The sequence below is a fragment of the Ctenocephalides felis genome, unplaced genomic scaffold, assembly GCF_003426905.1.
Source record: "Ctenocephalides felis isolate EL2017-DRISC unplaced genomic scaffold, ASM342690v1 CF-g0.4_SCAFFOLD_03572, whole genome shotgun sequence".
NCBI lineage: Eukaryota > Metazoa > Arthropoda > Insecta > Siphonaptera > Pulicidae > Ctenocephalides > Ctenocephalides felis.
In genome coordinates this window covers 1,094,303-1,112,355 of record NW_020539726.1, presented here as the reverse complement: position 1 = coordinate 1,112,355, position 18,053 = coordinate 1,094,303, and the positions used below count along the sequence as shown (strand labels likewise).

The 18,053-nt window shown below is 30.7% G+C and overlaps 2 protein-coding genes across 2 annotated transcripts in view; one reads left to right on the top strand and one right to left on the bottom strand.

Moving 5' to 3' along the window:
* Nucleotides 1-1,017: 1,017 nt before the first annotated feature.
* LOC113387881 (dexamethasone-induced Ras-related protein 1-like) lies at nt 1,018-3,227 on the top strand. The gene is made up of 2 exons (XM_026625269.1): nt 1,018-1,199; nt 2,777-3,227. Exons 1-2 carry the CDS (start codon nt 1,039-1,041, stop codon nt 3,225-3,227), a joined length of 612 nt encoding a protein of 203 aa, XP_026481054.1. The 5' UTR covers nt 1,018-1,038.
* Nucleotides 3,228-7,373: 4,146 nt separating this feature from the next.
* The window catches only part of LOC113387880 (collagen alpha-2(IX) chain-like), a 139,452-nt gene continuing 128,772 nt past the window's right edge, over nt 7,374-18,053 (bottom strand). The window contains exons 18-21 of the mRNA XM_026625268.1: nt 17,924-18,046; nt 12,001-12,311; nt 9,622-9,858; nt 7,374-7,477 (exon numbers count right to left, since the gene is read on the bottom strand). Of these exons, the coding sequence (XP_026481053.1) occupies nt 7,387-7,477; nt 9,622-9,858; nt 12,001-12,311; nt 17,924-18,046 (762 nt within the window). The 3' untranslated portion in view covers nt 7,374-7,386. The remainder of the gene's footprint in view (nt 7,478-9,621; nt 9,859-12,000; nt 12,312-17,923; nt 18,047-18,053) is intronic.

The following is an 18,053-nucleotide window of genomic DNA, read 5'->3' as shown; positions in this document are numbered from 1 at the left end:
TAAATAGCAGAAAAGTGAAAAATTTAAAGTCCACGTTTTAGCCTACAATTCTGAATCGATTATGAAAATTCAAAAACCTTTCGAAAGATATTGGTTGGGAATTGTGCTGATTAGTTTTTGGTAAAAGTCGGGCGGGCCGTTTTCTTTTAATAGTGTTAAAAAAATTTATTCACGATTTTTATTAATTTTTTTTGACGGTAGATACCATAGTCTTCTAGATCATACTAAAATATTACGGCTTTACGACAATTGGTTTAACTTTAAAAATTCGTCAAAGTTTGCAAAAATTGGTATCGTTTTTTGGCATTTGTCAAAATTAGACCTTTCATCGACGTTTTCTCAAACACGCCTGAACTGATTTCCGAAAATTAAAAGCCATTTGATGTATCTCGATGAGAACTATCGTTTGTCAGTTTTGTGCGACGATCTGCCAAGCCGTTTCTTTGTAATTTGAAAAAAAAGTGTTAAACTTTTCGTCCACATTTAACCTCAAACTACCGAACCGATTTTAAAAAATCAAAAACTGTTCGAAAGATATTAGTTGGGAATGATACTGATTAGTTTTAGGTTAAAATCTACTGAACCGTTTTCTTATAATTAACAGATGAAAAAAAAAATTGAAGCCGATTTTTATGTAACTTTTTTTGGCGATATATATCATGGTCTTATGGAACTTACTGAAATACTGCGGCCTTACGACAAGTAATTTAATTTTAAAAATGCATCAACGTTTGAGAAAATGAGTAGTTTTTTTGACGTTTGTTAAAATTAAAATTAGACAATTTACTTGGTATAACGATAGAGTACTTGGTCTTAATGAACATACTAAACTGAACCAATAAAGTCCTATGGAAACTAGTTCAATCATAAAAATTATTGATTTTTAAAAATTTGCTTTTAGAAAATACTCCAAGTTAACGGGTTTGTTCGTTTTCAATTAAGTGTTATAAATCCACTCGGAATACTTTGGCAAAATACCAATACCAACTAGTTTATTTTAATGTATTTGCAGGTGATCTGTTTGTGCTTGTATTTAGCATGGATAGTCGGGAGTCCTTCGAGGAGGTTATACGTCTTCGGGAGCAGATTCTTGAAACTAAACTAAGCGCTTGTACATCTGCCAACAGTGGACGTTCCAAGCGTAACATTCCTCGTGTTCCAATGGTTATAGCTGGCAATAAGTGCGACCGGGACATGAGGTAACATTATAAAAACAATAATTCAAATAGATCAGTTATAATAAATATTATAGACATTTTCATTATCATGAAATTCCTGATCCATTGCGTAATCCATACATCATTGCAGGATTTCAATTTTACTACCATCCTTGCGTGCTCTGGCGTAAAGTATTTCAATATTGTATGATATGCATTTTTACTATGGAATTTTTATTGCGCATATGAATGTCGCTGCGTTTCATATGGTATTATTAATAAAAAAAAACTTTGAATGAAGTGTATTTTTGAAGTTATTTTAATTGCGCTGAAACAGGTTCCGAGATAGATTTTAGACGATACGTTCTTGGCATATTAATAAAAAAATTTGTAAATCATATTGGTGGGGGTTAATATAACATTAGTACCTAGTTCACAGTTATTCCATCTATTATGTGCTTATGTTATGTTTTGCCACAGAACGTAATAATTTAAATAAATTTCCTAATAATATAAATAATTTTGCTGTAACGAAAAATATTTATAGGGTAGCGCGGGGATTAAACAACCGCGGATAAAATGGTTCTTATATCTCGAAAACCAGTACGATTAAAAATTGTTTAACAACGATATTTGAAAGTCGTGGGAAAGAATGTTTAACCAGCCATCATCTTGAATCCTATGCAGTTGCTATAGGGAAAGAACGTCAATGTATAAAAATCCATAACAAAAGTATTTTCTTTCTTTTTATCCATTTTGGTTGTGAGTTGTAAGCACTGTTGCTTAGTTTGCGAGACCTTAATATAATTTTTTAGTATACGTTATTCAATTGTTTTATAAGATAATAATTTTAGAATAAATTCAACAGTTTTTTAAATAACTTCTATATAAGCTTACACCTGGAGGAGGGGTGAAAAGGACCAACCGAACCTTTACCCTGGCAAAGATGTAAAAAATCAAAAATGGCGTATGAGAATCAAGGAGCCTGGGGGAATTTGATAAAAACAAATGGTCGTGAGATTTTGTAAAGTTTTATAATCAACATTTAATATATTTTTATAAACATGGTAATATCTTTTTATATATTTATTTATTTCCATAAGCAAATCAAATAAGGAATTAAACCTGTTTGCATGCTGAACGTTCAAATTTACCCTGCCTATGGACCTGGTTAACTTTTTTTAAAAAAAAAAAATAGCATAAAATACATTTTATGAATTAGCTGGGACTTATACTGAACGTAGCCAGATAAGTTTGATATGTGTAACTTGTTGTGATATTATTCGTATGGTTTTCACAATATAATTGCTGAAAGTAAAATTGGACCTTTGTGCACCGCCTTACCCTATTGTCCATAGTACTTCTCGAAGTACCATCAAAATATACCTTTAAAACATGAAAGTTTAAGATATTTAGATGATTTAGTATTCCAAATAATATTGAAACAATACTATTTGTAATATATCTGGTTTAAACTTGTTCGATCATAACTGATAATAAATAAACTTAACGCATATATTTTTTAAAAAAATATATAAAAATTATCTCATTGACATAAAATCCAAAAAATACTATATTTACATTTTAGGACATTAGATAATGTATCATGATTTTTCCAGAACTGTTACCCCTGAAGAAGCATCATCATATTGTTCTACACAAGACTCAGGTTGCGTGTTTGTTGAAACATCCGCCAAGAAGAATCTACACGTTGATGATTTATTTTACGAATTGTTTGTTGTGGCTAATCTTCCATTAGAAATGGCCCCCAACCATCATAAGCGTGTCAACACTGCGTTTGGAAGTCCGTGCACGCTGCCACCACATGTTCCAACTGGCAAATCTAAGAAGTGTACTTTAAGCATAAAGCGTCGGCTAAGCGACGCTTGCGGAGTAGTTGCCCCCAATGTTAGACGCCCCTCGATACGAACTGATCTGATGATCATGCGTACCAAGACTTGTTCTCTTGGAGATTCAGAAGGACCGAGTTCGGCGTCATCTGGATTTGGTCTGGGAAAGCTGCTGATACGATCAGGCACCAACAGCGATGGTCGGTGTACGATACAATAGACTGTCAATGTGGATCAATTACAAAATTTGCTTAAAGTGTTATATACTAGTATAATAAGCTAGTTTTGTAATAATAACTTTAATGTATCGTTACTAAAAATTTATATAAAAGACCATTTGTTGAATTCTATTAAATTTTTGTCATTTTTTAATGACCCATTTTTTGGGAAAAAACAAAAATAAAATGTTAAAGTTTTTATAAGCACTTGTTATATGCATAGTGTGTGTGAATAGAGAATAGAACATTTTAGTGTGCAACAGAAAATGGTCTAAGTTCTAGCATCGCAACTTATTGAAGTGATTTTTACTTGAACGCTCTATTTATTGTTTCATATAAAATGTGGGCTTTGGAAATGACAGTTCCGTCATCACATAGATCAAGAGCTACCGTTGAGAATTCAAGTTTACATAATAATGAAAAAAAACCTGTGTAACTTTTCTGACCAATTATTACAGATTGAAGTCTTTAGAGTAAAGCGTTTTAAAATTTATTTAGATTGAAACGCCCGCGCAATTATGCTTTTTACGTGCAACTTAAATTTTTTTGTATACAACGATACATCCACAGAATTACTTATAAGAATGTGCAAGGCTTTCTATCATGTAAATCTCAAAAATCTAAATAGCATTTTACGGTTTAGAAGGATTAAAGATTACAATTTTGATATTAAAATAAAAACTGATTTTCGATTAATTTATAATGAATCAAAAAATTATTCTATATTTCGAATAAGAAATAAACCATTTCCAGATGCCTAGTTTCTAAGGAATTATTGTTCAAATGTGTTCGATTTAATATATTTATTAAACCTATATTTGTTTTTTATTAACTTCCAGTAGGGAAAGTTATAGTAATGGGCCGAAAATCGAAAATGAATATTTTTGCTGTATGCGATACAGTTTTTTATTCACGTTTTCGGGCGTTTAATTGTTGGCAAAGGTGGATCGAGCCGTTTCGGAGATACGGAGCAAAGAGTGCAGAATATAGAAATGGAGTTTGTGAGAGAACGGAGTATCTGATTTGAATGATCGTAATGATAGGGAAAAATGGTGAATAGTATTCGGCGAGGGCAGCTCCAGCCATTTCGAAGATATAGAGCAAAATGTACAAAAAATAGCAGTTTTTATAGCAGAGAGAACTAAGCATCCGATTTGAATTATTCAAAAAACTTTCTGTTTATGTTGACAAAACAATTGCATTTGGATTATTTTATTTCAATGTTTTTTCGATTTTTTTGTGTAAATAATTCAGATTTTAAATTTAATTCTGGCCAAAGTTCTAAAGCTCACTTATATACTTCAAACAAGTAATATTAACTTCGTAATTTAGTTTATATAATTTTTATAAATTTTAGACAATGTTACAGTATTTATAATAATCTATTTGAAAACAATTATTGTTCCTCGAACATTTCGTTACGGTACGGGAAGTACCAGAAATTTGCTTTAAGACACGATGCCATACACCTAGTATGGCACTAGTTTTTATATGATTTCAAGAATTTAGCTGAGCTTTACTCGTATATGAATAAGTTATGATCTTAATATTTGTTGAGAAATTTGTAATTTCCTGTAGGGTTGTATATAATGTATGTATTCATAACAAAACACTATTCACATAAAGAATTCGCTTAACGAATAGAATTCCTTTCAGCACAATTGTTATTTACAATGTGTAACAATCGTATCACATTTATGTCTCAAAAATTTATTGTATTAAATAGCATTTTATACTAGCACTCAGAAATCTGAAAGCTAATATGAAATTATGATGATTTCGATAAACTATCGAATTTATTTTTTTTAAAAAAAAAGCCTTGCATATTAAAAGTTTTATATGATTGATTTCGATTTATTAACAAAGTTTATAATAATGGAAATTTAATGTTTTTTTACATAATCTTACGTTTCTAAGCCATATGAACATTTTGGCATACTTTAGAAAAAATGGATGTATGTGTATGTTTTTTTTTGTATAGCGAAGGAAATGCTTTTACGCATCCCAGACCGGTCTTCTGTCTGGGTATGTCGGACTCGATACCGCCCTGGTATAATACCGACTAAAACCTCCGCTTTGCCCTTGCCTCTGGTCCCCACGGAAACCGCCGTTAGGCATTACTTCGTGGGGGGAGGATCTAGAATGATATAAATTCTCAACTTGTTAAATCAATGATATAAATTCATAAATATTATACTTATCTTTTAAATAGGCGAAGTCCCATTCGCCCTTTCTCTCTCTATAGAACGCAGGTCCATTAAAACGTCTCTCGCAAATCTGTCTATGGCGTTCCAAGCAGCATCACTTGTCAGCATCACTTCAACAACATCACCTGGGGTAATTGTGCGTCTCAATGTCTCCTCCACATCATCCCGTAGAGCACCAAATCGCGGGCACACGAAGAACACGTGCTCAGCATCTTCGATTTCGCCCAAACAATATGGGCAATCCGGCGAGCTATCGTGGTTGAATCGGATTGCCCATATTGTTGTATGTGTATGTGCGCACGCTTGTGTGTGTGTGTTCAAAAAATTCAAATTTTTTAATTTTTTCGTTTATATAGAAAGACATGAATAATAGTCTATATTTTCAAATTGATATTTTGAAATCAATTAAAACTTGTATATCAACACAATGAGAAAAGTCTTTTTTTTTAAATTGATATTTTCTAATCGATAAAAACTTGTATAAAAACGCATGGATAATTTCAAATCGATTAAACCCAGTATAAAACACATAGATATTATCAAATATCAAATCGATTAAAACTTATAAAAAACACATGGATAGTCCATAGTTCAAATTGATTTTATCATATCGATTGGAACTTGTATGAAAATACTTGAATGGATAATAGTCCATGTTTTCAAGTAATAAAGAAAAACATTCTAACGTTTAGTATAGTAAGAATTTTACTATTAGATTATATGTTATGTATACTATAAAATTACCACTTGTCAAGTTCTGCCAGGTAGTGAAAAAATTAGTTTTCTAAATTGCGTGAAATAGAAAATAAAAGTTAGAACTTATTTATGTGAGAGGCTATTTTGCTTATTACAAAGAGATGGCTTGAACAATCTTCGCGCTAAACTAACACACGCTGGTCCTTACGATGTTGCAGCTAATGAGTTTTAAATTTTTGTACTCGGTCGGGCCGTTTTTGCAAAAAAATCGACAAAAGGTCAAAAATTAGCTCGCATACTTTTTACAAATTTGGTCTCATTCGAATTACATGAATCATCAAGAAAACATAAAATTAGCCAATAGGATTGTTTTACAAAAACAAACTTAATAATTTAATCCAAGGTAGTACTTGGAATCATTCCTTCAATCCTTCAAAGGTAATATAGACCAGTCATAAGTAGTATGTGAAGAACTAAAGTGTATTTAGTTCTGTCACAACTTTAATTCTTTGCTGACAATTATTTTTTTTATATTTATATTATGATTCTGGTGATATAAATATACTGAGAATCGTTCGCATGTATACTATAATTAAAAGGTAAATATGCAGGTACTGTAAAACAATATAATTTTAATTGTAAACTCTGTATTTAAATATGCATTTATGTACAATTTAAAAGCTTTTACAAAGCATTGTTAAATATATTAATAAGTACCTTATTATTGTCATTAGTAATTGCATAATTTTCAAATTTTCACTAAACTCATAATTCCTATATATAAATTAAATGCACGTGATAACATTACTTAATTCACTATCATTTTAAACATAAATACATTTATTACATATTGAAGCCAAACTTATATAAAAAATACAATTCACAAATTTGAAATTGGCAGTTGTGAATGTGGTTGCTAGAGAGCTCTTAAACCACACTTTCTTAATAATAATACTTTATCATACTCTATAATAGATTGAAATTTAATAAATAAATTATTTAATAGAACGCTATTATAATTAGGCTTTGGACATATTAACTGTATAGATCTACATTAATGTAAAACATTTCGATAAATATTCTAAATTTATTTCGATAATTATATGTTATTCGTTAAACGATTATGGCACTACAATTAATATGTGTCGATGTTCTTATAGTTTTAATTTTTCTTAAATAAATTTTGACTTTCAATAAATTAGTCACAGTCAACAATTATTAATATATACCTTAACTAGGTAACGACTATATAATATCATTAAAGGGCACTATCATCCAATATAGTACTGAGTAGTTTTTCGTATTCCTCCTGGCTCAATATGGCATCGACGTGATGTGTTCTGTTTGCACTGAAAAGTCAATATATAAATCAATTAGTTTTATATTGCTTTTTCATGTATTAGATGATTACAATTTTTAATATATTAATAACAATCAACATTGGATTATTAGCTAGAATTATAATAATATCGTAAAGTTTCTTTCATATTGTAGGTACATACGAGGTCTGTTCAAAAAGTACCCGGAATTTTCGTTTTTTCAAAAAAATATTTATTTATTCGTCTACATTAATGTGGTCCCCTTCAAAGTAGTCCCCCCCAGATATAATACACTTATGCCAGCGTTTTTTCCAATTTTCGAAGCACCCTTGATATTCACTTTTTGATATGTCCTTGAGCACTCTCAGCGATTTTCTTCAATCGAGGAAAACCGCCGTCCTTTCATGGGTCTCTTCAACTTTGGGAATAGGAAAAAGTCACACGGAGCCATATCTGGTGAATTTTTGCACTTTGCAACACTTTATTTCATTTTTTACGCAAAATTTAATACAAATTCTTTGACTTTTCAATTCTTCCATTGTAAAAATCGCCGAGCTCAGAAAAACACGTCGAACCTTAGCGACTACCACAGACAAAGTAAACAGTGAATATAGCTGAAAATTTCATCATACTTTAGGGGCATGTATACCAACACAATAAAAAAAAAATTTTGACAATCAGACACTCCAGACCCGCGAAATTTAATTATTAGTAATTCCGGGTACTTTTTGAACACATCTCGTATATAGGGTGGAGTAGAGTTTAAAGATCTGCTGGTAAAATAGCCCTCATTATCTCAAGAACGAGTTTTAGGAATTTAGAGGGAAATCCCAGAGTGACGGACACCTAAGGTTATTTACAAATAAGTCAAAAAATATTTTACGAAATGTTTATTAAATTATAACTTATGGTAGATAACAAAGTTAGAAATCAAACTTTATTAACAAAAACGCAACCTTCGCTAAAAATAATCAATACTATCAATCAAACATTGGTAACACAAAATATAATTTTAGAAAGTAGCACCTAGTACCGGACATTTCAAAATAACACATATGTAGCCATCTCCATACCCTGCAATGTCTGCACATGTGTGTTTGACAAATATTCTTTGATATTGCAAAAAATCACTATTCATCCACCCTTTTGCATACCACTTAAATGTATCTGCATAAAATATACTAGAATTACTTAATTGATATTTAAGTGGAGCCGTGATTTTGCGCCTAAAATAGCAAAGGGTTGCTCTCACCGTGGCCGGATGCATCACAGGTGGGTTTGGCGCGTGATCCTGCACCTGTGTGCCCCCTCGCCCCTTTCACTTGTATTTTGAAATAAAAAGATTTATACTCGCTTAAATAATGCGTGTTAAATAGAGTGTCCGGCATGAGGGCCGTCCGGCGTTACGGGACTTCCCTCTACTAACAACGATATTTGAAAGTAAAGCCATCGTCTTAAATTGGTCGAAATTGCTACCACGAGATAAAAGGCCACATTGTCAATTCTGTAATAAAATTTATTTTTTATTGTTAATCTTTTTGCTTTTAAGCACGGTTGTTTAGTTTACGATACCTGAATACAATTTTTGAATATTCATTTGGTTCATAAGACGTATTGTTATTTTTAAGCTCGGTTTGCCAGTTTTTTTTTATAAACTCTAGAAAAGCTTGCATATGGCCTACACTTTTATACAGCATTCCATAAAACTTCCTTAAAAATAAAATGGTGGTTTTTCGCTTTTATCCCGCTCGTGAACAAAGAATAATAAAATCATCAACAAAGTGAAATACTTCAAAAGTAGCTCCATATGTCCTCTGTAATCCATAGTTAGAATTACAAACGTATTAGCTTTGTCCATAATGCCGAGAATCTCGAACTGCTTCAACATGTCTACTTTCAAATATTGTTGTTAAAAAAATTTTAACTTTACTTGTTTTTGAGATATCGGCGTAGGACCTTTTTACCAACTGACCTTTAAGCTCCAATCTATCCTACGTTTTTCTTATATAAATAAACTCATATTTTTCATCCGATAGCTTAGAAGAGTAACTCAATCATTGACAAATTTTCGTTATGAGCTTGATTCGGAAGACACAAACCTCAACTCGCTCCAAACCGATTATATAAGATAAATCTACAAATCATTAACTACAAATTATTCAACAATTAATTACCTTCCATAGAATTCGTCAGCAGATCTACGCCTTCGTGCAAGCTGTGTCGTAGCTTCCACGCAAAGTAGTACAAAGCGATTGTCACAAGAATACCTCTCTTGTTTCAACAGCTGATGACTTAGTAAGCTGCCGGCGAGACCCACCTTGCTCGCGGAGGCGGAATGCCAAGCGTCGCAGTAGGCATTGTGATTAAGTTCACCACGTAAACTGGACCCATGCCATGCGACTTTTTGAGGCCTGTCAGATAGGGAATAATATAATTGTTTTACGAGTTCTTTCAAGATCATAACGTTGGAAACAGTGACTAATATTATCAGCAAGTGTTTAAAAAATTTGGAGCGAATTGCTGCTCCAATGTACAAAAAATGCAACAACGCACAAGCACAAAGCTGTTCGCTTCATACAGGGCAATTAAAAATATTTACCCAAAAATATTAGGTATTATTTTCAGTACAAGTTTAAGCGTCAATAAGAAAACACATAAGAAAGTACCCGCGTAACTCGCGAAACCAGTTAAATAAATCAAATAAATAATAATAAATTTAAAGCAAAACAGATTAAGTTATGTATAACTAAATCATAAGTAAATAAATTAGTGAAACAAATAAGTCAACAAGAGTTTCATTATAAATCCAATTTTACATTTATGGGAAATGTCCCAAAATTATTATTACACCATGAATATAAAGCACAACCTTACCCCGTACAAAACTTATGAACATCATTTATTAGTCTAATAATTTATATTGCTGCTGGTTTTATACATCTTTATATGTGAATGAATTTAAATTTGACACATAAAGTTAATTGTAAACTTCATCTATAATCAACATAGTTTTATATATAATTTTCATTAGGTAAGGCTGTTCAAGACGTACAACCGTCGAAGTCGTACCTTATCACGGCTTATTTTTCTGATGATTAATAATTACATCAATAGTACTGTTAAATAAAAACATTTTATTGAGCAAGTAAATGTTTACAATTTTGACGCTGTACGACATTGTGGAACAAAAATAATCAAAAAGCAAGTAAAAAATTTTTTGTTTTTTTAGGGACTTATAAATGGTAGAATTTGTCTAGGTTGTGTCAGAAGCTTGAATTTTAAATTTAGCAGCTTAAGTGGAATCGGTGCAAAAATTTTCACTCGTGCCGGTTTAATGTAAGACTTTCTGTTGATATTTTTTTTAAATGAAAAAAAAAACTACTGGTTAAATACAATTTTATAGTGTGTTAGCTCAAATTTTAATAACCAAAAATGTAACCAACAACGTCTTTATCTGCTTGAACAGTTCCATCAACCTTTCTTTGCGACGAGTTGCAATTAATTTGTGAAGTTATTATTTGATTTTAGGACTTATTCTAACAAAAATGTTCGGCTTAGTAACTAAAAACATAACTGATGATGTTAGTTTCTATATTAACTGAAATGGTTTTATATAAACTAAAGTTAGTTTTTATATCAACCAAAAAAATCCCAACCTAACTTCTATATAGTTATTTATGTGGCACGACTAAGGCAAGTAGAGGTTCTAATTGTACCGAAAGCACGTGTGAAAAACATAAAATCAGCGCAAAACAACAATGATTCAATAAATAACAAATATTTTCTATTAACTACTTTCTTATGGGATACCACTTGAGAAACATTACCATACTAAAAACATGTACAAAAATTGAGTTTTAGTTGAAGACTATTAGGCAATAATAATCCGAGTTTGAATGCTTTTAGTTGTAATTCAACTGTTTCGAATTCAATAAAATTCGATTATGTTTGTACGAAACCTAATGCTTAGCACAGAAGCAAATGTACGAGGTTACAAAATATAGAGAGCAAATATTTAAAACTTTTATATGAACATAATTATTTACTTTAATATTAAAGAATATTGGTTTGCAATTCGCTCTGTTGAATACATTACAAAAATAGATAAGATTGTTACATACTTTACATACTTTTTACAAATGTTTAATACTTTTCAAAAAGTGTTATAAGTAAGGAAAATGTTTATTCTAAAAAATGTTCAATAAAACCCTATATGAAAAAGCACGTGTGCCGCTGCTGTATAGAAGAGCGTGCCCGTTAGTACCGCTATTGAGTTGACCAGGCACATCGATATATTTTAAAATTTTTCTATAATTATAAATAAAAATGTGCTGAAACATTAAAATTTTTAATAAACTAGAATTTACTACTAGAATACAATATATCGTCCATGGACGACATCCGCAACCACAGCACATCAAGTGCATGTTGACCATGAACGACATTCTTAGCAGAAAGGTAAATTGCTTTCAGAATAACCAAATATGTTTATTCTCGTTTAATTTATGGATCATGCAAGAAAATATAAAAACTAACATCATTTTGATACTAACCAGGTAGAATCTTTCATAACATCTTTGCCCGAAAAGCTATATATTCTCGGAGTCTGCGCGAATATCGCACCACGTCCATCGAACATTTGTCTCCATGAGTGGAACATAAGTTCTCCATGTGTATTGACAACTGGTAAGCCTCGGTCGGCTCGTCTGACTATGCTGTCCAGGTCTTGTTGGGTTGACGCCAACATAGCACGGAATGTACTGCGTAAGCCTGCGTATTGCGCCTGGCGATAGCAGGCATAATCTGCTCCGTGGATACCGCCAGAGTCACCGGTGTAAGGTTCATTCAAAGCTGCTATACGGAGCTGAGGTGATGAAACAAAGAATGTTGATATATAGAGAAATTATAAAAGAGCATGGTGCATAGGCTAAGCAAAATAAAAAATCGTTCTGAAATGATAAAAATTATACTATATTCCATAAGTACGTTGTTTTTCTACCGCTATTTGACCGCGATGTATGCAAACAATGCGGGCGCACGCCTTAGGGGGCGCTAAAACGAGTTTCGGAAAATAAAATTTATAATATATTATTTATATAAAATCTAGAATATTTAATGAATTATAATAAAAAATCTAACTTAACTATGAATACGGAGACACAAAAAGCATATTTACTTGACAATGTGATATCAGTAGAAACAATTAAATGATTAATAATAACAGCTGAAAATTAGTAAATAATATCTCTATTTATTGCTTAATCTACTTATTCAATTTTTCTCTGCTTGCAGTTACCGTTAAGTCGAAAAACAAAATATCTTGTTCAATCTCATAATCTCATAAGCGCAAACCTGCGAAAGATTAAATTAACTATTGGGCATTATTGACGAAAAATTGTGAGCTGATTTAGTTGAAACAAAACTTGTTAAAAAATATAAACAAATTATAATCAGGAAAATGAAAAATGGGGAGTCAGTGCTTAGAGAATGGCATGTTTATTCCGAGAAATAGAATTGTAAATTTGTTTTTATTGCAAATGTTTCGCACCTGATGAACTTTGAACGTTGAAGATATGCGTGGTTAGGGTTATAGAAATGGAACTATAATTTAATGATAATGAACTATAATTAATTGGAATAATTTAATAATTATTAATTATGCAGAAATAATATATATCAGATAGAATTAGTTTCTTCTTTCAATAAATTCTGTTTTATTTCATTTTTTACTGATTTTTTGACAATGCTTCTAAAATACGTTGAATATTTAACTTTAATCCTTGCGACTCGGATGTCGCCGCTCCGACGACAAAATTCATATAAATCTTGCAATTCGCGAGTAGAAAGGGTTAAAACAACAGTCTGATACTCTGAATATGATGGGAAAGCAAGGATGAATACAATTCGGCTCTCACGATATCAATAAGGAGAAGTTTACGACGCAATTTTGGATATTGTGAATACATAATGAAAAATTAAATTGAATTAAAATTTGAAAAATCCAACATGAAATACGAGTGTTATGATTGAAAATGAAATGCTAGTTTTTTTAGTTCTCTTGACATGATTTGCTCAAAAAAATAAAATGCAATAAATAAGTAAAATGTTTCAAAACCCAAATATTAATATTGCACTTACGTTAAAAATAATTGAAAAAATATTTGATCATCGCGAATCGTCTCGAATTTTATCGAATAAAATTTAAAAAAAAAATGTAAATATTTATATAATTTTAATGATAAACTGTTAAAACAGTTAAAATTAATAGGGGAGGAGGCGCTGGAAAAAAAGTTGCATGCGGGCGCTAAGGACCCCAGGACTGGCCCTGTATGTAGGGCACAGCGGGACTTAAAGGTTTGCGTACAAATATTTAAAAGTACAGGGTGAAAGATGTGCAATCAGCAATCACCTTGATACTTACGACGTCGCTTTCGGGAGAGAAACGGCACTGTTTGAAATCTCATAATGAAAGTATTTAGTTGTTAGTTTATTTAGTTGTAATCACTGTTGCTTAGTTTTCGAGAGCTATATATAACTATTAGGAATACATTATTTATTTGTTCTTTAACACGTATTGCTAATTTCAAGTTAGATTCAACTGTGTTTTAAACCTTTGTAAAAGCTCACATGTGGGTGGGAAAAACCAGCAACTGATCATTTACGCTGGCAAACATGTAAACAATAAGAAACAGTTAATAAAAAAGTAAATTAAATTAAAAAATGCAATTTTACAAAAGATTTTAGCTTATATAAATAGTTATTTCAACTTAGCTCATAAATATTTTTGCCAAAATACCAGATCAAGGTTTTATACAGTTATCTCTGCAAAAAATGTTTCCATACAATTTATATTTTGCATTGGTTTAATAACGTAACCATTATTTCATAATTGTTTTAAAAATAATAATAAGGCATTGGATCTGTTCGTTCAATGGCTGTTCCATTTTACCTCGCTTATGGGGCAAAAAGGACCAGGTGACAAATTTTGATATGTGTTGTTGTTGATTAGTCAAAGTCAAATTGGACATTTATGCCCCGCCAGCCGCCGCATTTATGAGTTTTTTTGAGTGTTTTTCTAAAATCAACCGCATAAGCCTAGAAATTGCACAAATGTCAAAAAAACGATGTTATTATCAGGGTCTTTCTGACTCAGGTTCATAACATACGAGTGACGTTGCCGTTTATGTGTAAAACGCTTGAATGACCAGCATATACATGACATTTTGACAGAATTCAGTATAATTCAATAGCTTAATTAATGGAAGTTGGAGCGAAACATGGCCTTGCCATAACATTTGTTTGTTAAGCGGCAGAATCGGTCCCTCAATATCAATGTCCAAGAGATTTTACGAAATAATATCTACATTATTCAACCAATGCAAAATTTGAAATTTCTAGGAACTTTATACACATAGATATAACTTTTATTAGGTATTTTGTCAGAAATATTTATCAGCCAGTTGATATAACTATTTATTTAATATATTTCTTATAAAAGTGCTTTTTTAACTTAATTCATTTTTTTATTTACTAATTTCTTAATCCTTTACACCTTGCCAAGGGTAAAAGTACAGTCGTTTCTTGCTGCCCCAACCGAAAGCTTATAACTTAAAAATAATAATACAACAAAGCTCATGACCAAAAAGACTAACATCGATAGAAAATACTTTTGTTATAGATTTTCAAACATCTTCGTATATTTTCTAATAGCGATGTTACATGATTCAATAGCAATTGCTGATTACACATCTTTTTCTTTCTATTTTCAAATATTGTTGTTTAAAAATTCCAAACTTTACTTGTTCTTGTTTTATTGGTCGTGGGCCGTTTTACCAGTGGACCTTTAAGCCAAACTCTACTCTATATATGATCAATTGCAATATAAGTGAAAAAACATTTACTGCCCATAGGCCAAATAACATAAATTGCAAAAAGAAAATGAAATTCGTTTTACATGTTTTACATTTCTTTACCTGTCATCGCTTTCATCTCATTTTGATATGTCTTGCACGCGGACGTAATATCTATATATATGCAATTATGTTTGAACACAATGTTTTGTCTACGTTTTAGATAAATAGATCAACAGATTTAAATTATTCAGAACATTCCATTTGTACTAATGGTAGTTTTAGTTTTAAAAAGTATTCTTTGGCGGCTAAAAGAGTTAGATGTTTTTAGAACTATTTACAATTAGTTAATGATGTGTATTAAAGACTGTTAAGAAATTAAGTGTAATAAACTGTTGGGCGGCTTGCTGACTGTACAGCGGCGTCACTCCTCGCAGCGAAAGAATTTTTTAACGCCAAACAGGCAAATTAATAAAAGTTCAATATGTATAAAATGCAATTAAAAAACATTTTCGTAATAAAGTTATATTTTATTTAAAATATTTCAACATAAGCATGAATTTACGTACACATCAGTTTAAACTAACAAAATTTACACAGGTATATTCTAAACACGTAAATTCAGCGACTTTCGCATTTATTCCTATGTCATGAATTATTTACAGATGCGATTTAATAAGAGTATGATCACATGTCTAAGACTAAAATCAATAATGTGAAGCGTCAAACTTCTATATATAAATGTTTTTATATATAATTTTCAGGTTAATTCATTTGTATAGGTAACGCATTTTATTGATTTAATCTTCATACTGAAAATCTTGTGAGTACGAGTCCATCTGCAGCGTCCGATTTAAAATATATAAATTAATAATATTATTTTTATGCATGCTAGGGTATAGGAATGCAAACTATTTCAAAATATTCTGTATCTCAAAATATACTGTAATTTATATCAAGATTTACGAAAAAATTCAATGTTAAGGAAAATGTATTATGGAAGAAATTTATTTTACAAATACTATTTATTTACTGAATTTTCAATATGGCGTAGTACTTACCAGTTTACGAATCCACTATTCCATTAATGGGAGAAATAAATATGTTTAATTAATATAATTAATACATATGAAACCATTAATTTTATTTAAAGGTCTATTATATTATATATATATATATATATATATATATATATATATAAATTGAAAAGAATTCAGCTAGAGCCACATGTTTGCATTTCTATCCATCCACATTGACTTTTGGCGAAAATCAATACTAAACATCTAGATATCAGTGGACATATATTTCTGATGATATGATCAAGTTATATTTCACATTGCATTATTATAATATAGATTTTATTAAAAATAAAATATTAGTTTATGATGTTCATAATTTTGTAAAATTCTTGTTCTGCATGTAAACTATTATAACATTTAATTCGATCATTTTTTTATTCGTCTAAAAGTAATTCATTGCAATTGTATTAAGACAAATGTTAATTATGTCCAATGTAACATGAGCTTTAAAACATGAGTATTTTTTAAAACAATTTTCAAATTTCAATTGAAATTTTCGATTTGATGCTAGGTATTCATATAATCGGTATGAATTTGATATTATTACGGGAAGGGAAAAGATAAAAACTATTTTTTATAATATGGATTTTGGTCTATCGGTATTTTGTAGAGAGATCCTGGTCGTTTTGGTCAAAAAAAATTCGAATTATTTCGATATTTGAATTTATATCTTCAATTTACCGGCCAATTTTGCAGTAAAATAGGCCATAGTTAGAGCAAGCTGCATTTCTCATTGAAAATGGTACTATAAGCTGTCAAAATCCTATGCATTTACTGTGCGATCAGGCGTATTACACATACCATCTAACCTCTTGCATATATTATTATGATACATCAGGAATATGCACTTCTGATACAATTCTTTTTTTGACGTTTCCAGGTTAGGTTTTCATCTAAAACGTCTGACTGCACACAGCAGTCAAATATCATTTTCACAGTTTTCAGTACCATTTTATAAGAAAAACGCAATTAATCTTATCCATAACATTTGTCTATTTTACGACAGAATTGGCCGGATAATCTTATCAAAATTATATTCTACAGATAATTTTTTTGATGAATATATAAAAAAGGACATACTGGCAGAAACAGATACAAATATTTTATTATTTTAATTATTGAATAGTTTAATAGAAAAGTTTAATAGCGATGACTAATCTAATTTTAGAAGGAATACGGAATAATTGTAGTTTTAGTAAAAATTTTACAAAAAGAATACTTATTAAAACAAGCGACGATGTTAGTAATATGTATTAAAAATTAATTATTTACAACATATGCCTACCTATCGCGAAATTAACTGCAATATCTATTTTATTAGATAAATTGCAGTATTTCAAACATTTAACGGAACTTAATAACGGAATAGCGGAATAGATTAGTAGTAATGAAACACACGAATAAAATATATATGTGATGGGTTTATATTTCAAGTGACGCTAGTTAATATTAGAAAAAGAAATAAAGCAAAATCGTATTTTCATTCCTTAAAAATATCGTTACAAATAAATGCGCATAAATCAAAATGAATCAAATATTAAACTTACCGCTGTTCCAGGTGCGTTGTACCCACTTGATGGTTGTATTAAATTTGAAGCTTGTGGCGGTTGCCAAATACTTTCTGTCGTTGTTGATTCGGCAGGACCTTTCAGTGGTATCAGTTGACCCATCTGCAGA

Coding starts and splice junctions, on each gene's coding strand:
- LOC113387881 (XM_026625269.1), top strand. CDS start 1,039: ATGGATAGTCGGGAGTCCTTCGAGGAGGTTATACGTCTTCGGGAGCAG. Junction 1,200..2,776: donor AAGTGCGACCGGGACATGAG/GTAACATTATAA, acceptor TGATTTTTCCAG/AACTGTTACCCCTGAAGAAG.